The sequence below is a fragment of the Temnothorax nylanderi genome, unplaced genomic scaffold (assembly GCF_030848795.1).
Source record: "Temnothorax nylanderi isolate EJ_2023f unplaced genomic scaffold, tnyl_v1.0 TNYL_tig0028_pilon, whole genome shotgun sequence".
Lineage (NCBI taxonomy): Eukaryota > Metazoa > Arthropoda > Insecta > Hymenoptera > Formicidae > Temnothorax > Temnothorax nylanderi.
Window position 1 is genome coordinate 246,834 of NW_027249090.1, and position 21,153 is coordinate 267,986.

The 21,153-nt window shown below is 36.0% G+C and overlaps 2 protein-coding genes across 11 annotated transcripts in view; one reads left to right on the top strand and one right to left on the bottom strand.

Annotated features, from left to right (window-relative positions):
* LOC139770229 (clavesin-2) lies at positions 1 to 12,792 on the top strand. Of its 4 annotated transcripts, none has more exons than XM_071702026.1 (6): positions 1 to 289; positions 7,600 to 7,790; positions 8,545 to 8,749; positions 9,143 to 9,266; positions 9,926 to 10,138; positions 10,563 to 12,792. In XM_071702026.1, exons 2-6 carry the CDS (start codon positions 7,634 to 7,636, stop codon positions 11,247 to 11,249), a joined length of 1,386 nt encoding a protein of 461 aa, XP_071558127.1. In that variant the 5' UTR covers positions 1 to 289; positions 7,600 to 7,633; the 3' UTR covers positions 11,250 to 12,792. The 4 variants fall into 4 exon arrangements, with proteins under 4 accessions (XP_071558127.1, XP_071558128.1, XP_071558126.1 ...); XM_071702027.1 differs by having other exon boundaries at positions 1 to 251; XM_071702025.1 differs by having other exon boundaries at positions 2 to 403.
* Positions 12,709 to 21,153, bottom strand: part of LOC139770227 (fatty-acid amide hydrolase 2-B) — a 25,036-nt gene continuing 16,591 nt past the window's right edge. For 6 of the 7 annotated variants that reach the window (XM_071702020.1, XM_071702021.1, XM_071702018.1 and 3 more), the window contains 9 exons: positions 18,101 to 18,308; positions 17,520 to 17,723; positions 17,168 to 17,373; positions 16,442 to 16,584; positions 16,189 to 16,367; positions 15,652 to 16,041; positions 15,333 to 15,515; positions 13,900 to 15,249; positions 12,709 to 13,801 (listed from right to left, as the gene is read on the bottom strand). In XM_071702020.1, the coding sequence (XP_071558121.1) occupies positions 15,151 to 15,249; positions 15,333 to 15,515; positions 15,652 to 16,041; positions 16,189 to 16,367; positions 16,442 to 16,584; positions 17,168 to 17,373; positions 17,520 to 17,723; positions 18,101 to 18,304 (1,608 nt within the window). In that variant the 5' untranslated portion in view covers positions 18,305 to 18,308 and the 3' untranslated portion in view covers positions 12,709 to 13,801; positions 13,900 to 15,150. Of the gene's footprint in view, positions 13,802 to 13,899; positions 15,250 to 15,332; positions 15,516 to 15,651; positions 16,042 to 16,188; positions 16,368 to 16,441; positions 16,585 to 17,167; positions 17,374 to 17,519; positions 17,724 to 18,100; positions 18,309 to 18,417; positions 18,580 to 21,153 lie in introns of those variants that run through there. The other variant, XM_071702023.1, reaches the window with a different exon arrangement.

Consider the following 21,153-nt stretch of genomic DNA (forward strand, 5'->3'; position numbering starts at 1 on the left):
CGGACGTTTCGAGCGGCGTTTTCTCGACGATTGACGCGCGCACGTAGCGGTTGAATCGGCACGCGCGCAAATCCGCGGAACGCAACGCGGGAATTCCCGACGGCGATGCGCCGACAATAATTCGTCGGGCCGCGATTAATCCCCGCGACCGAACGCGCGACGTTCCCGATCGTGGTGTAATTCCCGGTTCATCTGTGCCTCTGACGATCCTCCAAAACCGCCCGCTCGTCCGCTGTGACGTGTAGTGCGAAGTAAGAGAGAGAGAGAAAGCCCTACGAAAGTTTCTCTCGTGAGTCTATGTAGCGTGTTAAGTTTCGCAGTGACTTTTGCAACGGTTTTTTTGTCATCGATATGATCTTGACGATTTTCTACAGCTACTTCTTCGAATAAATACGTATAAATCGTATGTATAAATATAAATTTAATTAAATATATATATATACGCTCACTTGCTATAACGATATCTTAAAAATTGCTTTTTTTTAGTTGTTTGCAAAAGAATTGTGAGAGTTCAGATATACATATCTAAATATTTATATATTTTTTTATATTTATATTAAAATAAAAAATATCTGGTAAAATATGAAAAATGCATACATGTTTTATATCCATTGTATATATTCATATATGTATAAAATATATCCGTATAAATATGTATAAACGCATAAATTTTCGTATTTCGTCACACACTTTTGATTTCAGCTTCAAGGTCTCATAATATTTCCGGTAAATATTTCAATGACTTTTTTTTTGATTACGTGATGGAGTCAGATCTTTATTAGTGGACATTCAAGGCTGCAGTAATTTTTTACTCTGTCTGAAATGATCGTCTAGTAGCCATAGTAAAATCTGCACCAGCATTTCTCGAACAATTTTTATGATATACGTGTCGTAAAATTGTATTACATTGCAACGCGCGGTTGTGCATGTTGCAATCAGGTAAAATTGGTGAAAGTTTACCACACAGAAATGTTCAGCTATGGCTGTAAAAATAGACAGCGAATACAAGAAATGTATCGTGCAAGATTTGTATATAGGTGTATGTTAAAAGCGATACGCATAATACGAATTCGTTTCTTTCTTTTTTTACGAAAACTTTTTACTTGGTACTTATTTGCATGTGCTCGCTCTGGAAATATCGCGTGAAAGGTTCATCTTCTTTAGATATCTATCTCTTTTCATTACATTTTGCGACATTTTTAAAGACATAGTGTCACTCGTAGAGAAGCTAGGTACTCATGAAACATGCCTACGTGTACACAGTGAAAGAACAACTAGAAGCGATGTAAACCGACGCGGAAATCGATCGGTCCCTATCATCGGCTTTAATGCCGGTTACGTGAGTAATATCGCCATTTTATCGGCGCTCATTTAGCGGAGACCATGAGCCCCCTTGAAATGATAACGCAGTTTGTGCAAAACGGGGCGCAGCGTATTAACGATAAAAACATTATTAGCATTTTGAATGCCGTATCTCAAAAATTAAAAAAAGAAATATTTTAAAGCTGTAATTTAGATAATGTTATATATTGTCTGATTTACTTCCATTTAGATCCGACAAATTTTACAATGTATTCAATTCTTTTCAAAATTCTTGTATTAGATATAATAATCTTTATTTTAAACTTTACTATGTAATAATTTCTTCCTGTTTAATAAGTATTTTAATAATTTTTACATTTGACGTTTCTTTTTCGTAGAAGAATTTTAGTAATCTTCTTAGAAATTGGAGCAATTTTACATATCTAATAGTCTTTTCGTATTGATTATAACGTATATAATGCTTGTTTTTTACATCGTATAAATAATATATCTAACAGCTTATATTTAAATTTAAAAAATTTAGATTTTCTATTTATTTTACTTTTTAGTGTGCGGTAAATCTCCACTCGCCAATCTCCATATTAATTTAAAGTAATCCGATATATTTAAAAATCTTGTTCTATTTTCTATTAAGAAAACTGCATAATCTATTTCTATATAGCTTTATGTTAAATAATATACGAAATTTCTGAAATAACCCAACTTAAAATTCTACGTCTAAAATGTTTCAAGTACGACTAATGGGTTGCGCAGATTAGATTATAGGATATTTTTTACGTGGTAATTATTAAACTTGTAACGAACGAACGGCAGACTCTCACTGCGCGAATGGAGGAAACAGGCAACTTCTTATTACTACCATACGGCGTTTTTACCGTTATACATTACGCAACTTCTTCCTCGCACAGACGTGTGATATGCATGTATCCTACTATTGCATCGTCACGCGTCGCACGAACGAATACGAAAGCGCGTTTCAGACAAAGCCGAACGACTTCCGCACGGAGGAAGAACGTTTGCAAAATCGTTACAGAAACGTATCGGAAAATGGCCGCTTCCTTTTTTTACGAGTACAGTTCTGTTGCGCTTACTTTGGCTTAACACAGTATCGGATTAACCGACAAAAGTTATCGGGAAGGTCACTGCGTATCTATAATGTATGCATTCTTCAGTCTCGCTATTTACGACGCTTGACATAATTGTACGCGGATTACGTTACTTTGTGCAAAGGAATGCGCGCGCGCGCATTCCTAAAAAATAATATTCCTAATAATAAATGATTCGATGATGCTGACAAGAAGAGTTTGCAACCGCGGTGACTAGCATACGAGTTGACATACGGTTGAGTCATGCATACTTGAATACATACTACATATCGCCTGTCCATAGATAGACGCCAATGGAGTTTTAATTCCTGGAAGCAACGCGAGAAACGTGCTTAATTTTTAATGCACCTCCTAATCCAAATCCATATTTTTACGCTATTTCAAAATTGAGCAACGGGGATGGCAGGCATTAATTTATTTTCAGGTATACGAATAGAAGTCTATGTAAAATTAAATATTTATGTACTTTGAGGTCGCTATGCGGTAGCGTATCGCATCGCTTAACACATATAAACTAAGGTAAAGGTACCAATACCCGGACATGTACCTTATATCTGGACACCTTTATTATTTATAAGTATAACGCGAATTAAAATCAAAGATAAAAGTATTTTTTCTTGTAGTTTGAAACTTCAGTTATAATATCCAAACGTTTATTTCCAGAAATTTATATTTTTTTAAAGGTATCCAGACACAGGTACGTGTCCAGGTATTGGTACATTTACCTACTCTTAAGTGTCCGGGTATTGGTACCTTTACTTGACGTGCACGATTTATTCCTAAAACATTACGAGAAACATGCTTAATTTTTAATACACCTAGCTCCTAATCCAATTGCATAATTTTACGTTTGCTAATTCAAAATCTAGGGGGATAGTCGTTAATTTATTTTCAAGTAAAAAAAAATAGAAGCGCGCACAAAATTATGTTCTTGGCGTCGCGATGCTATATGTATGCCGCGTCGCTTGATATTAACTACGTGCACAGCTTACTTTTGAAGCAACGCGAGAAACGTGCTTAATTTTTAATGCACCTTCTAATCCAATTACACAATTTTACATTTAAAACTATTTAAAGCTATTTCAAAACTGAGCAAGGGAGATGGTATTACACCGCCGTTAATTTTGTTTTTTAGGTATACAAATAGAAGTGCGCGTAAAATCTTAATATATAAACTACACATGCTTGAAAATCTGTTAACATCATGGATTACGGTGCGATCGTTCAACTGTTAGCCGAGAATATAATTAAAGCACGGTTAAAGCGCAATAGGTATATATTTGTGCCGCGATAGCGAAGCGGTTTTAGATTTACGAGCTAATGCTTGCGTTACGCGGCGCTTTGCGTTAACGGCAATCTACTTTGCGTTCGTTCCTTATCCGCATCGCATTGTTCATATCGTCAGTATATATCGTGCAAAGGAATGGGCGCATCGAACAGTTGGCGAAAAGCTACATCAAGCTTCTGCGTTTCTGAAGCAATTGAGACGCGTGATTACTTTTTCACGCGCTATTGCACAACAATATGAAGGTTTCACGATGGACATCTGGTAATTTTCTACGCGTCTGTAGATCGAGCAGACACTGCTAATGACATGTTTTGCAAATGCAGTATGCAAAATTTTATGCGCAATATTTTTATGCGCAATATTTTATATACGACGTAGGTAGAACGTGCGAACGTTACTCGAAGTAAGAACTTACATGAATCGTCTACATTTGATTTTTCATAAAAAGTCATCTGTCTTCAACATTTAATTATATATTTGAATTTTGAATTATTAATTCCACTCTTATCTCTCATTATTCATATATCATTGTTTACATGGTTCAATAAGCTTCAGTAATTATTTCAATAATTATAAAAGTCTTCTAACATAGAATTATATATATATGTACACATATAAATCATATATAAATTATTTTGAGTAAATATTTTTAAACACACGCACACATACACATATATACAGGGTGTAACAGGACTTATGAGACAATCTTTAGGGGATGGTAGGTCTCACCAAAAGAATCAACGCAAGATCACCCGGACAATATTTCACACATAATCTCCATTTAATATTCCGTCTTTTGGAATTCAATTCAAAACGTTTTTTCTTCGCCAAAAAGCGGCCAGACTCTTGTGGGAAAATTTCACGAACTACTTAGCTACTGAATTTTAAAGATGCCAAAAGACAATCTCTCGATTCGCGATTCGAAGTTAAGTATATACTTCGGCCACCCACTCACGTCACGTCGCCCCGACGACGACGCGACGTTGCGCTCGTCGATAATCACGGCGCCAGCCACGAGCAACGCCATACTTCTCACGTAGTAGACTACGACCAAGTTTTTGGGAATCGCGACGACGAGATCACTATAACGGGGGTGTAAGGAGAACACGGAGCGGTGAGTCAGCGGCAAATCGGTAACCGGCTTCGGGCTTTCCTCTCTCTTTCGCTACCTGTCTCTCCCTCTCTCTTTTTGCCCCATTCGCGAGCTCTCTCTTTTCGTCCCGTTTCTTTTTTCCTCTCTCGCACCGTATAATCCCGTTGTGGTTATTACCCCTCGCTCTCCGTCTCGTATTTCTCAACGCTCTGACACTTTCAAACGAATCGGCCGCCGCCGCCGAGCCGCCGTCGAAGTGACTCTTCATTGCGCGCACAGTTCCCTCGGACGCGCAAGGTGCATCGTCGATTTCGTCCTCCACTCGTGTCCGCCACTTCCCGATTACAGAGAATTAGGAACTCCTTCCCCTTCTGGGATTCTTACACAAGAAAAGAACATCTGTATTATACGTTGTAAGTACGGTGTATTTTGCGTCTTTTCTTCCACGCCGATTTTTCCCGCTTTCGTCGAAGCTTCGTCTTTACGTAATTTTCCTAAACTCCTCGGAGCTAATTACTGTCTGTTTTTCTTCTTTCTTCGCCGCTTTCAATTTGCATGCCGGTGCGCACCGGCCCTACCGTGTTTGCCGAGACAATAATTATCGGTTCGGTAAACTTCACCGAGACAGAAATAAATCTGACGTAATGGCATGAATTAGGCACGTTATGCAGTCCTGTTTTAGCTAATATTGTTTTCCATTAGATTTCTATTTTATCTTCTCGATTAGGTATTTATTAATCGAATACATACACTGAGAAAAAAATGTTGTTAATTTGACTAAACTCGTTTAGTTGTAGTGATTTGTTTAATGTAAATATTAATATATTTAAATCAAATATACGTGAGTAATATCAAGAAATATTTTATTTTATTTTATATAATATTTTTTGAATTAACAAATGTTAGCTTGACAGCCCGTGACCGCTGCATTTAGTTGAATCAAATAATATTTCTTTGAATCAACGATTTTTTTTTCTCAGTGTAATTAACATAATTTATCGAAATAGCTCGGTTTTGTATATTTCTACGATATATCAGGAATTCGATCAGTGATCTAAAAAGACCCTATGATACGCAAGCAAGATCTATGATGACTTACGTTCTTTATTAGCTTACGCCTAAGTACCGTTTCTGAAACCGGCTCCGACTCGCCGAGCCGGTCAGAATAGGTATCAACCGTTCTCAGTTTCATTCATCAACATTCGCGGGTTATCTTGGCTTTCATCCGTTCATTTACCGCGCTCATTACTGTCAATAATAATCAAAATTATTTATTTTAGTTCAGTTTATTTTAACTAAAAATCAAATCTTCTTCCACTCCGATTCTCATGAAGAAACACGAACCTTTTCAGCTTTATTTTCCGAGTCGAATGTCGGCCGCGGTCTCTACAAAATTTCGCGTTGACGAAAATCTGATTTTTGTCCTGACCCGAGGTGATCGATTCGACCGTGCCTCGGCGCGGCGGGCTGGTCGTTTGGAAAGTGCAAGGGATCGCGAATCGATCGATCGTTCGCTCGCTCGTTGCAAGGTCGTGTGAAACTTTCGCGAAATAATTATCCGAACCGGTCGAAAGAACGCTCGCATGACGCGCTTCATGCAAGGACGGCTCCCTGTGAATCATCCTTGGGGCAATGCGCCGGGCATCTCGTTGTTAACGTGAGGAAAAAGCGAAACGCGAGAATGAAATCTTTCGAATCCGAATGTCATCACGTTTTTATTTATTTTACGCTATTCTCACCTGCGCCTAGACGTTCTTCAAATTTATCCTCCAATTAATGAATGAATCGTGCAAGTTGGTTGCATTATTTCGCGTTACCTCCCGGCATCGAGAAGCGCGCGAAATCGCGAATTATCGCTTTTTGAGCGAGAAACGTTCGCGAGATAAAAATCGCGCGTTATTTATTCAATGGGAGCGGCTCTTAGCTACATAGGCCACTTCGCGAATCAGCCATCGGACGTTACACACGTTCTCTTTGTTGCCCGATGTGTAGTCGAGCGACGCGCCACGTATGATTCAGAGCGCGTCGCGCTTTTGCCAGGCGGACAGCACTGGCAAAGTTTCTCCTCGCGTGTCGCTTGTACGCGCGTTTGCTGTCTGTGTCTTGTTAATAATAAAAAATAAACGATAAAACCGTACCGTCCCGGTGAGATGTCACATAAATTCGGCAATTATTGGGTCTGTTTTCTATTGCTGAACTGGCTGCATTGGTTCAGGGTTTATCTTCTTTACTCAACATTGGAAGGAAAAAGAGAAACTCTGAACTAGTGCAGCCAGTTCAGGGGGCCTATTTTATAACTCGTTATGCAGTATCGTTATCGTTATCGTTGTGTTGTCGTTGCGCAGCTTTTTTACCATACAATAAACGTAAACGTGCGCAACGACAACGTAACGATAACGATACTGCATAACGAGTTACAGAATAGGCCCCCAGCAATATAGAAAACAGATCCAATGAATCGGAAATCAAAACTGAACATCAGCGATTCCGTGATAAGTGTTTCCGCGCGCGTATTTTCTCAAGAAAAACAATTTTTTTGTCTTTTTGACAATCGATTCGCCTTGAATTTATTTTCCTATTTAAGATTTCGATTAAATTAAATTCATTAAAATTAAAATTAATATTAGCAAATTTATGTCGCAAGCGCAAGTCTTTCATTTGTGAATTTTCGACATCAGATTTCTCGTCAGAGATTTTGAACTGAATGCTTCGATTTTACAATATTTTCTCACTGTATGTTAAAGGGTATTTTTTCCCCATTGATAAAGATTATTTGTGTAATGTTTCAGATCGTTGACGCGTGTCTCCGGAAAGGGGGGCAAAATGGCTGAGTACTGCGAATATATGTGGTGCGATCCCGCTCGTGGTCGCAGCAGTTTGGCGCGTAGCATTTACGAAGAGGGAGGCAGGTTCGATAAACGTGATAAGAAGTTGGCTATTAAGACTGTCAGGTCTATACTTCGACAAATGCCGAATGTAGGTAAGATAAAATTGCAAGCCTATGACTGCCAATTTATATTACAACTATAATGTAAAAACATTTAATTGTGAGCATGTAATTTTAACGTTTAAATAAATCTATCGGTTTGGCGTTAAAACTGCAGTTCTCGTGACAAGAATCTGACTTTGCAACCCTTCCTTCGAAGAAGTTACCCTTTTCTATTATTAAAATTTTCTCGCAAAGTGGATTTTTTATTTTATTATAAATTTAAATTATTAAATAATATTTAAATTAAGCATATTTAAATTATTAAATAAGGTAAATAAAGAGCTACATGAAATAAAATAATTTTTATTTTATATTTAATTTTATATTTAAGATTATCTTAAATCTAGTTTTAGGCGGTCGTAAAACCTCAATTAGTCAATGAAACGATCGCGTAATTTCTCGAGATTGTACTTAAAAATAATCTTAAATACAAGATCTTAAATACGAGTACCGTTCTGGGCGGCTCACAGCAATGAAATGAACAAGAGACAAAGTATGAAAATCCAACTATTCTATTGTCCAGTTAACCGTAACTGAAGATATCTATAGCCGCTTCTATAAAAGTTGTTGTTTCATTTAATTGCAAAAACGCGAAAGACAGACACTGCCAACAATTGAAAAAGAATATTAGTATGCTCGGCGCATGTCGCATACACTTCCGGGAATTAATTCGTATTCGAATTACTTCCGATCGCGAGTAGCATCACAATGACGATCAATGACGGTTTCCGTCTGCTGTTCCTAGACCTGGAGCATTGCACGGATGAGTATATCACGCGCTTCCTGCTAGCCCGGAAGTACCGCACCGAGCAGGCAGCGGCCCTGATAGCCGCTTATCAAGCACAAATAACGCATCGCCAGGATATCTTCGGCAATCTCACCGCCCGAGACCCGGCGTTGCAACGCGCGCTTCGCGCGGGCATACCGGGTGTCCTGCCTGCACGTGACAGGTACGAACAATAATGTCTTGCAGCCAAGCCAGGTTGTGTGACGGATGCACTGCTAATTTATTCTTATCCTTTCCGCCGCTATCGGCACGAGCCACGTACGTGCCGGAAAATGCGTGACTAACAAAGCTTCATCCTGCGCATAAATAACACGACATATTTTTTTTTACAAACGCAAGCATACTCTTGATCGGGCTATTTTATATTTAAATGCTTCTGCTAATTTAGTTGATAACGAAAATCTTATTTTTCTTAATTGTTTAATAACGTATATAAAACAAAAGTTTATTTGTAATACTTATTAGTTAATTATCTTGTAATTTTATTGTTTTATCGTAAATCAATATATGTTTTATTAATTTTATTATTTTACGTTTTATCATGGAATCAATATAGGAAAGGCAGATGCGTGCTGGTTATTTTAGCGTCGCAATGGGATCCCGTAGCCGTGCCCGCATTGTCCGTTCAACGAGCGATCTTCTTAGTTCTGGAAATACTTATTCAAGATCCTCGAAATCAGGTGCAACATTCATCACATTTATTAGTAGATCGTTTATTCCATGAGATCAGCTATTAGCAAGTGGCTGCTTTCGTTATATTTTTAAAGGAACGACTTTTTAAAGAATTTACTTCATTTGAAAGCCATGGAGGTAACTTCTCTATCCTGGCATAGAGCTCCAAACCATGTAATCATAAAAATATAAATTAAAAGCAGTTAAATAAGTTGGAAAAATATATGTGTATATAATATATATACATATATATATATATATATATATACACAGAAACTAATATAAGGCTGTCAAAGATCTAAGCTTGGATCGTATGGCTTTTGATTCTAATTTGATTAAAATATAAGTTCAGTACTATAAAATATTATAATACAAAAATAGTAATAGCAATAGCGAGTAAGAAACAAGTTTAATATTATAAAATGCTATAATATAAAAACATAAGTTCGATGCTAATTTACATCACTTGAATGCGTACATTTTTACATTAATATTTTCGAAGTTCAACGATAACTTTAACGAGGCCTTTTGAATTCAATCAACGGCAACCAGTGATTCATTCAGCTAAATCTAGACGACCAGTCTAGACTCGGCGTCCACTTCCACGCTGGCATTATTACACCCCGCCTGAACGCCTTAACGATGACCTACGCTCCTTTTTTTCCAGCAATCCGGTTTCGTCGCCGTGGTAGACTGGAGCGGATTTTCGTTACGGCAGGGCGGCGCACTGGGGGCAGCGGCTCTGCGAAACCTAATAGCTGCTCTACGTGGGCGATTTCCTGCCCGATTCAAGGCAATACACTTCCTCTCGGCGCCGCTCTACGTCCAAGCGACTCTGGCCCTGGTGAAGCCGTTTTTGGACGAGAAAACGCGGAATAAGGTGGGACATGCATAAGCGATGCATGAATAAAAATTTCTGAGATACGTTATATATAATTATAATCGTGCTTCGATGCACATGATGAAGGATAATTATAACTGTAAAATTTTATTGGCATTTATTGTAACAAAATTTTATTATTATATCCGCATGCAAGCGGATCAACTAGGCTCGGTTAATTTAGCTCCGATATGCTATCCAGTTTTTATCATACCTGGAAGAGATAATATAGAATCGATTTCTGTCGCTTGTGTGCAACGTGATCTGCGAGAAAAACATAGAGTAAAGGCGAATGTCCCGGTAAATCGGTACCTTCGGGAATATGCATAAATGGCTACAAATTATTGTTTAGGCGAGTTGTAGTAGACTCGTTACAGCTAACCGCGTCAAGCACAAAAAAACGTTATCGTTTCTCTCCTCGCAGATTTATCTACACGGCAACAATCTCAGCACGCTTCACGAACACCTGCCGACGGACATCCTGCCGGCGGAGCTCGGTGGAACGGGGCCAGCCTTCAACCCGGGATTGTGGGCCGAGCCGGTCATCCACTCGGCGATGAAGGAGGCCGAGCTCGCCGCCGCCAAAAAGGGAAAAGAGCGTCACATCGACGCGCAAGAACCGGCCAACCTTCGAGACGGATCGGAAACCGCAAACGGAAACCATCAGAGGAGCGATGACCCGAACGTCTCGACGAACGCGGACAAAACATCCTTGAACAACTCCGATCACGATCTCGCGAAGCACTCCTCGACCGGGAGGGCGACGCAGATGGATGTAGAGCTAAATGTGATGAATAAGCGATCGAACAAACAGAAAGAGATGACGGGAGTTGCGACAAGAAACGGCGAGGACAGCGTTAAGGAACAATTACATGAACGAATCAATAACGGAAACGTAGACGAGACGCGTCATCCCGAGGATGGAACGGATCAGTCCAGGGATACGAGTGACTTGGCATTCCTCGACGCGGACATCAACTTGAACGAGTTCGAGATCCTCAGCAGGTCATGCAGCAAGGACAACTCGTTAGACAATAGATTGGAAGGGAAGGCTCTCATCGCCACCAGTAACAACGAAACGCCGTCGGAAGAAACGAATCTCATAACGTAATGTCGATCTCTGTAGATCTAAGTACTTGTAATGCTTGCTAGAAGGATAGAAATCTGTCTCTTCCTACTGGATTTTTTTTTTATAAGCGATGCGAATCTGTGGATAAACGGCTCGAATAGTCTCGGGATATCGTAATTTTATCGACAATCGCAGATTTCCTTGTAGACTATTTCCTAAATGCAATTTAGTTCGGTGCTTTTTTGGTTGCGGATTTTACTTTCTTGGAATGTATAAAACCAGAAAGTGAAATTTTTATATATTGATCCTAATACCATTAGAAATGAGTATTAAAAGCACACTGAAAAGTCCTCGAATATTTTTATCCTTAAACTGTACTTACAAAACGTGCAAAAATATTATTAAAGCTTACAAGAAAAAGCAAGACTGTTTTTGTTTTGCGATTCTAATATTATATATATGTTTAGCTTAATTATGACAATTGTTGAAACTGGGTACCTGTTTTACAAATTATATATGTATAGGCAGCTCTTCCTAAACCGATCTAATTAGTAACAAAGAGGCTGCAATAAGGGCTGTTCGTAGTATTTCATGATCATTCTTTACATATTTTAATACAGGAATCAGGTATGTTTTAGAATTTCTAACGGTTGAGTGGTCAAGTGCTTTTTTAATTGTAGTTATGAGAGTTGAAGAATGAATGAGCATGTGAGGTTTCATGAAACACATACCTAAATTTCATATATATTTACGGATAGTGCAGTCTTATCGAGATAGTGTTTCATACCTAGTAGCAAAACAAATACATATTTTCGATACAATCTATATTTTTTTAAACGACGTACATAGACGCTTTAAATAGTATCTATATGAACTAAAATACATTTTTCTCAGCTTACAAACATATACTGAAATTTGTTCTTCCAATGACTATTTATTTCATTAATAAATTCTTTTTTGCTTATATGAGTTTTATATATACATATATATGTAGGGGAACAGAAGGTAGCCCCGGACATTATTGAAATTCAAGTATACCGCGTATCTATAGCTATTGTTTAAACATTCTAATATTCCCTTCTGCGTATCTCGACATATGCAGAATGTTTAAACAATGTCCATAGATACACGGTATACTTGAAGACGGGGCTACTCCCCGTTCCCCTAATAAATTATGTAACATGAAGATGGTAAAATTTGTAGAACTCTAACAATAAGACGTGATTTATTATGCAGTGCATCTAAATATACGATGATTTTAACGCGATGTGATATAATATTATATATTTAAATTAAAGTTATATTTTAAACACGACAACTTACAATTTGCATTTCTTTCATTTATGTTATACTATTTGTAAAAGTATTTATTTAAGCTATAAAATTGTCTTGCTTTATGGAAATATCCATATTAATAAAATAGTTTATGTTATTCAGTATGTCAGTAATGCTAAAAAAAAAAAAGAACACTGGATATGAAGAGGATATAATTGTGATGAAATAATGTAATAAAAATTTATTTCTCTCAGTAGATAAAATATATATGTGTATAAATTCTCAACATCAATACATGTCTTAAATAACATCGAATGTCTTATCACATATTACCAGAAACCCTCTGCTACCATCTGATTTCGCATACATCACGTATGAAAATATAAAATTCTACATAGAAGTCAGAAGTATATAAATACTGCAATCCAATATATAAATGCTTCAACATTGAATATGTATGCATACATTTTGTATACATACATTTTCCCTGTCATATAGACATTTAATGTCCCATTTTTTAAATTAAATTTTCCGTTATTCTCATGTAAGAGCGCGCGTATGTACATGTGACGATGTTCTTATTTTATGTAGAATTAGGTAATATCCTCAGTACGATTAGCCATATTAATATCGCAACATTAATCATTAATTATTTCAAGGAATCGTAATAAGCATTTGATCACAAAATTGATACACTCTCTCTTGTTTAGATGTTATAATACCAATGTTACCTTGGAATTTCATAAATGCAAGAGTCTCTCACAACATAATCGTACGATATAAACTCACTATGCATCAGGAAACTTACGGAATATCAAATATTGTATAAGAAATTTCATATTAAATGCATGTCGAGCATACATATGTGTATACATGTATATATATACACGAATATATACATATTCATCATAAACATATATTGGCTGCGTTCCGATATTGACTGCAAGTACTGAAAATCTATAGTTTACGTAACGTACTATAGATTTTCAGTACTGACAGTGAATATCGGAACGCAGCCATTATCAAATACATACATATCACATACATATGTTTATTATGTAGGGGAGACCGGGGCTAAACAGTCCGTTTTTTTTCGGTGCCGATTTTTAACAACAAAATAAATAATTGTAGTTAAATGTGGTATACCACTGTAAAGAGTGAACCTTTAGCTACAAAATTTATATAGGAAATTTTTGTCTACGTCGCTTTGTTTAACCGGTATAGAGCAAAAACGACAACGGTGGAAAAATTGAAATCTCAAAAATGCCGGGGTATAACAGTCTGCACTGCATTTTCAATACATATACGTACATCTAATCCTAAAAAATAATAGGATACATGCAATAATTGTTTTTTAAGAGAAAAATATAAAAATTATTTAAAATTTTTATGCGAAACATTATTAAAAAATAGTTACGAGGGTTCCTCTTTCCGCAGAAGTCACTCGCCCGACTTGTTTCACTCCTCGACGTCCGATGACTCTATTCGGTGTCTGAACGGTTGTAATTCCCGTCTCATCCATATTCCATATGCAGTGAGCCCGAAAATGCCTTGGAAATGCACCCGGACTGCTTACTGACCGATTAGCCCCAAACACAAGTTTCAGGTTTGATCGCCCACGAAATATTAGACATCAACGATAATGAAAAAACTACACTGGATTCGTGTTCAGCATGCATTACTCTTTATAATCACGTACCTCGAGATTTGGAGAGCAAATATTATTGCAGATATTACAAAATTTCCACGCGCAGAAAATGTAACTTTTACCTTTCAAAAACACGTTTGCCCTCGTAAAAATCATAACACGGCAGGTAACCTGCCGAAACTCCGTTGGTCACATGGGTACTATAAGCAGCGTTTACAATGTTAATAGCGAGTTCGCACAATATACAGGTTCCGAGATATTTGATTAGACGTATTTACCCCGTAGACGTTTTAACCCCGGTCTCCCCTACACACATATCATATATATACAATGTATTTGGTTTAAATATATATACCGTTAATTTTAAAAATAACGTTATTAAAAAATTTTCGAATAAAAATTATTTTGTTCAAGATATATATAATGACTTATCTGATGATCTATATTTCTATATAATAAATAAAAGTTTTCAATTTCTTATGTTTCTATTCAAAAAATGAAACGACAGTTTTATTTTTTAAATAAAATAATATATATTTATTTTATAACAATTATGTAAGGTATTTTATAACAAATTTAGTAATGTGCAATAAAGTGTTATTTTTTTATCTTATTGTCATTTGTGTTAAAACAAGTTAAAAAAAAGTCAAAACTTTGTTTTCCAAAATAACTTTTATTCAAAAGCATTTTTTTATAACTCTATTATTTAAAAAAATATTTATATATACGCTTAAATCAAACACACCATACGTACGTATATATATGTATAAATATAATATGTATGTATATGTATATTTATATTATATGTATGTGTTATGTATTATATGTTTTATGTTATATTATATATACAATATATATTCATGTATAATTTGTACTTTACCTCAATAGTGTTTACATACAGGAAAATCTTTAATATAATGTAATACTTTGCAAGATAAGGATGGGAAGGTTCGGTAAGATGAGGCTTTACGTGTGTGTCACTCGTTCATAGAATTATTGTCTATGACAACAGTATTGACGTCAAGCTACGATTGCCGGTGGTACCCATCCTCCGAAACCTCGTTCCAATTCTTCCGCAATAGCGAAAGTCAAATGATCTTGATAAAGTCCTGCTACGACCTACATGATTAAAATATATTATTTAAAATACAAATGAGACACTCCTTTAATTTTGCATAGAAATATCGTATACCAATACACACTTGTATTCCAATTGGAAGTCCTTGTTTATTTAAACCTAATGGACAAGACGTAGCCGGTAGGCCTAACACATTAATGATTGCAGTATAAGAAAAATTGAACGGTTTACACAACGGTTCATGGTGCATTGGAGCTGCAGTTGGATGTGTTGGATACAAGAACACACCGTCTTCTCCCAAAATATCCTTAAAAAAATATAAGAAGTATAAAACATCGCATATGTTTCCATATAAGCAAAAATGTATGCAACAACAGTGACATTCAAGGTATATTTTGATATAAAAAAATCTTACAACATAAAGAAGAGCAACGTAATGGTACCTTGAATTCCTGATAAAGATCTTTACTCTGTTGCATAAGTCGTACATGTTTTTCACTCCCATGTTTTATGCCGAATTTTTCGAACATGGCAGTGAAAAGAGCGATTAAAGTGTGATTGCTCATAAATAACATCCACTTAATGAGTTCCAACCAAATATTAAGTTGACCTTTCCTATTGGTTAGCTCGTATGAAAAATCTTTCTCGTCCTTGCACGCCATGTTTGCCAACCAGAGGGCTGTGCTCTTTTTTAACATCTTTATGTTTAATTTCGTGGCTTTAATTTTGTGCGCTTTCTCAAAATAATTTACCACTCTTTTCATAGCGGCTTTTATCTCTGGATCCACTGGCGAAATTAGGTATTGACCACCGTCGTCCTCCATATAATAGAGCTAAAGTCACATAAATATCGTTTCCTGGTTATCATATGACAAATTTTATTAATTATATTTCGCTGCAAAAGCATGCGTATACAAAGTAAGATTAGATTCAAGAAAAAATAATTAAGTATTTTTATGTCAATATTAAATCAACCTTGCCTTGATTTTCGAAATGTCCACTTTCTGATTTAATTTCAATAAGTCAGCATTTTTATCTGCGATAATTTTTAGAATTAACGTCAAATCTTGCACGTATCTACACATTGGTCCAATGGCGAGTAATTGATCTTGGTCATAGCTGTGTGCACTAGGATATTGACCATCATTCGAGACAATTCCTGTAATAAAAATGTGATGTTTTTACGACACGTTAATAACAAGAAACATGCGAATTATCCTCAATCTTTCTCACCTTTAGATGGCTTATGGCCAAAAATCCCATTGAAGAACGCCGGCATACGAATAGAGCCACCAATATCCGAGCCAATTCCAAGCGGTGATCCAGCTGCTGCTTGTAAACAGCCTTCACCACCTGAAGAACCGCCTACAATATGTCTGAAAGTAGATAACAATGAAATAAGAAGTTCCTGTAGGGTTAAATCTTGTTATGATTTCTGTCGTATACTTGGAAGTTATAATATTAAGAAATTGCATAACTGCTGCCTGCATTGGTATATTTATAATATACACTACCGTTCAAAAATTTGGAAGCACTACCTTCTTAAAAAAAACAACAGTGATGCCAATACTTCTAAAGAAAAATGTCACATATGAGAAATTTTACTGTGTGTTCTAACTATTGAACACAGTATAATTGTGTCTAATCATTTTCCAAAGAAAAATTTCACTTAAAGAATTTTATCGGCACCATTGTTGTTTTTCTTAAGAAGGTATTACTTTTGAACGATGTAGTGTATATCAAGTATTAAATTAAATTCAATAATTATAATTTACTATTATTCTTTATGATTTAGTTGTTTATTAAAATGAAATAAAATTAATTTGATTCTCTCAAGCATATTTTTCTTTCGATACAGTTTCGATAAATAACTATTATACGTTTTCAATCAATATTATTATAATATTATGTAACTATAATTATATTGCATGATGTTGATGATGACGTAAGGTGTCGTACCTTGTATTGTAGGGATTCTTGGTGATACCGAACAGACAATTACTGCTTTCCCACCACATTGCCAGTTCTGAAACGTTTGTCAACGCCAGAGGTATGGCTCCAGCTGACTTCATTAATCTTATCACCTCTGCATCTTTATCAACGACAATGTTCTTACGTACAACTAGACCGGCCGTTTGCTGCATGTTTTCGACCGCGATGCAGTCCTGCAATGCAATAAATACAAATGGTATCCTTATATTATAATCACATAATTATGTTAATAGATGACAAAAGGCGGAAATCGAATCGTTGTCTGACCTATCACCTCTAATGGAATTAAGGAATTAATAAAATAAAAATCAAAAGTTACCTTGGTGGTAAAGGGTATGCCAAACAATGGTTTCTCTTTGGCCAGAAACTCTACGGACGGAGCGTCCTGTGATTTTAACAGTTCGTCGCATATTCTCGCTTCTTTGAGAGCCTTCTCAAAGCGTTCCGCGACTACACAGTTGAGTATTGGCTGGATCTCTTTTATTCTTTCTATATACGAAGTTACAACATCTTCCGAAGTTAACTGTAAATAATAAGCAGTTACGTGATCAACTTAGCCGACATAGGCGGAAGTGTATTGTCTAGGTAGTTAATAAAGCTTATCCTGGTCATTTTATTAACATATTTATAGAGATTCAGTTTTTTTTATATACTTCAAAAAAACGATTTAATGATATAAAAAAATACGTTTCTCGTATGCGAGCTGTTATGCTTTCTTATTTGTTATGTTTAAGATAAGCATTGCAATCTGTACTAATCATAGGATTAATTCACAAATAGAACTTCACTTTGTTATCAGATAATTCAAAACGATTGATTACAAGAAGCTTATCAAAAGCAGACTGTCAAGATTTATCAAACATTCGAACAAAGAGAGTACAAAGAGTAAAAAGTACTTACTTGTCTGTTTCGAATTTTTAACGCTAAAGTGGTCGCGCTATACAGGAGAGTTAAATCCTTGATAGGTGGTTGAGATTTTGCCGGGCCTCTGATAAAGGCAACTAACAGTGATATTCCTCTCACAATTAGTTCTAGCATGCGATGACACACGCCTAGGATCTGTCGAGTTTGCATTCTGCCTCGTGTGTGCTCTTCAACTGACATTCACCTGTCAAGGAAAAAATAAATACAAATTTGCAATTCTAATTATTTCACCGCCCATTGTATATACGTAGCATACGTGTAAGAATGTATCATTTACTGACAAAAATACAAACATTATATATTCCGATTAGTCGGCATGTCCAATTTTAATTTAAAACGCGTTTCAACTTTTAAATTAAAAATTGTTTTCTCGTCCACGAATTTGATTCCATGTGAATATACATAAAACTCCTTGAATAGATCCCCTTCAAGTCTTCATCGATGAAATAACATTTCTATTAATATATAACCAGTTATGACTTAAAATATATATTCAACGACGTAAAGGGGCCGCCGCAAAATATCACACGAGAATAATCTCGTTTAATTTTGTGACTTGAAAATTATAAATGCGCGCGTCACCTGAAACGCACCGAGTAAAAAACTAAAGACTATTTTCATACAATCGATTTTTTAATATCATTACGTATGACAATTACGCGTCTCAGAAATTTATCACATGCATACTGATCGAATGCAAATATGATTCATCATTCTGCCTTGGATAATGTTGCCGTGAAGACTATCTCGTAATATCGTATGCGAGAAACATATCGCGAGCCTATTTATTGCCTCCTGTTTTAACATAAAAATATCGTGTTTTAATTTAAATAATAAAAGAAAAGAATAAAATAAAAAATATCTCTTTGCCGTTTCGTATTCAGTTACAAACGAGAGGAAAATGAAGAAGATTACAAGAATAATTTAAGGAAGGAAAAATCACGGCATTACTGCTTTGTTATTTTTTAATAAGTTGTTTTAAAATCACATTTGCTATGTCAAAAAAAAAATGTAAAAAACCTATATCGAAATTTATTCTTTGTAAACTAATTACCTACTGTATACGAATTTGCGGGGAAGTAAAACTTCGTGCTGAAACGAAGTTCAGCAGAATTCGTTGGACGTTAGTCTCGAGATGTAATATCGCGAAAAACAAATATAACACTTCAAAATCGCACGGCCTCTTATGCACGATAGTGCACTTCACACGCTCGTCGACAGCGGTGACTTGGCGATAAATAATAGGTAAGTGACGAAACGCGCGAGTAACGTTGCACGGAAAATTACATCAATATTCCCAGGCAGAGCGATTCGAGGGCGTGAAATTCTGTAGAACGATCACGCTTACGCACTTAATCCGGTGGACAGGCATTAATGATGTAATCGCGAAATTACGTGTCAAGGCTGAACGGAACAATACGCTTGAATTTAATCGGCTTTGCAAATAACAGAATTAAAAATAACAGAGCTGTGTAGCTTTTTGTACGACGGTAAAGCGTCGATAAACTTTGTCCGCATCTAAAGGCGTTTAATTGCGACGTTATTTGTCGAAGAGTAAAAGTTTCGGAGCGCCCGAATCTCCGAAGTGCAAATTCGTCTAGTTTCAACGGCAATTTAATTAGCAGGTTAAGCTAAAAGTTCGAAATTTAATATAAATGGTCGCTCGCCCATTTATTCCGCTTGCAACGTTATAAATGCAAAAGTTTGTTGAACTTTTAAGTTATTCCTCCCCACAGAAGATCTTTAGCAAACTCTGTAAACCATTTATGTTTAACATCATTTTTACGGGCAATAATTTAATTAAATCAAAGTTTATAAATTTTACAGTAAGAGAGCGAATTGGATTACGTTTTGGGAAAATCCAATTGAGAGACTTGATTTATCATCGTTTATCGCGTCGCTTCTGGACATAAAACGTTTGCGAATCGCGAATACGTTGCGCGTATAGCGCGTCTGATTTATTGGTCATATTTTGTATGTTCGTCGGAGTGCTCGCGCGCGACACGAACCGCTTCTCCGGTTTAATCAAGGCTATTTCGTGCAATCGCGCAAGGTTACAGATTCGCTACGTATGGTCAACTGGGAATGAAGATAATACGATTTGAGATAGAGCGAACGAGCGGAATTTAATAGTATATACCTTACTCGATACATCCTGATCCCGAATCGAATGTTCCGTTTATTGACGAACGTATCTCGATCGTGATCGAACGTTAAACATTTCGAATATACGTGAGAAAACAAACAAAACACGTGAGTGTTTATACACGACTAATCATATCACAACACGGACTTATTATTACAGGCACGAGTGTGATAAGAGACGCAACTTATGGAAAGTTAAATATTGGTCGCTACGTCGCAACTAGAGGCAAAAAAGATAATTTAATATATTTACAAAACCAAGAATATTATTTACATAAAGACCAGTTTGTTTGAACGAAGAATGCTCTAGTCTACTAGAGCATGAATTATTTATATCTACGATGTCACGATGCAAAAATACATTGAATTCCTGCATGGTTGAAATGGACAGGAAACGAAGAGGAACGCGTAAAACGTATATATATAAATTTGTAAAAATGTTGACAAATTAATTGTTTACCGTTTTTAGCGCGAGCAATCAGCATATAAAAATATTTATACATAAATAAGCTTATAATTTCTAAAGATACCGTCAAGCTCATTTAAATTTAAAAACAAAATACGACAGGTATTATACGCGTATTATTCACATATTATTTATCCATCAGATGAATGGGAAAGCTTCTTTATTATTTCATCTTATTAAAAATTTTGAATATAATTTTCAATATTTAATGTTAATAACCTTTTCTCTATTATGATAATTCCCGTATTTCATGTATTCTCGGCACTTATTTTGTTAGCACTGTTAAACTGATGTAAACTGTCGCAGAAAGATGACAGGTATATTTGATGCAAATATATGTTATTAGATACAGATTTGTTTGAATGTAATAAAGAGAATAACAGAAATATCCAATTAAATAAGTCCTCGATTTTTGTCG

Coding starts and splice junctions, on each gene's coding strand:
- LOC139770229 (XM_071702026.1), top strand. CDS start 7,634: ATGGCTGAGTACTGCGAATATATGTGGTGCGATCCCGCTCGTGGTCGC. Junction 7,791..8,544: donor TCGACAAATGCCGAATGTAG/GTAAGATAAAAT, acceptor TGCTGTTCCTAG/ACCTGGAGCATTGCACGGAT. Junction 10,139..10,562: donor ACGAGAAAACGCGGAATAAG/GTGGGACATGCA, acceptor CTCTCCTCGCAG/ATTTATCTACACGGCAACAA.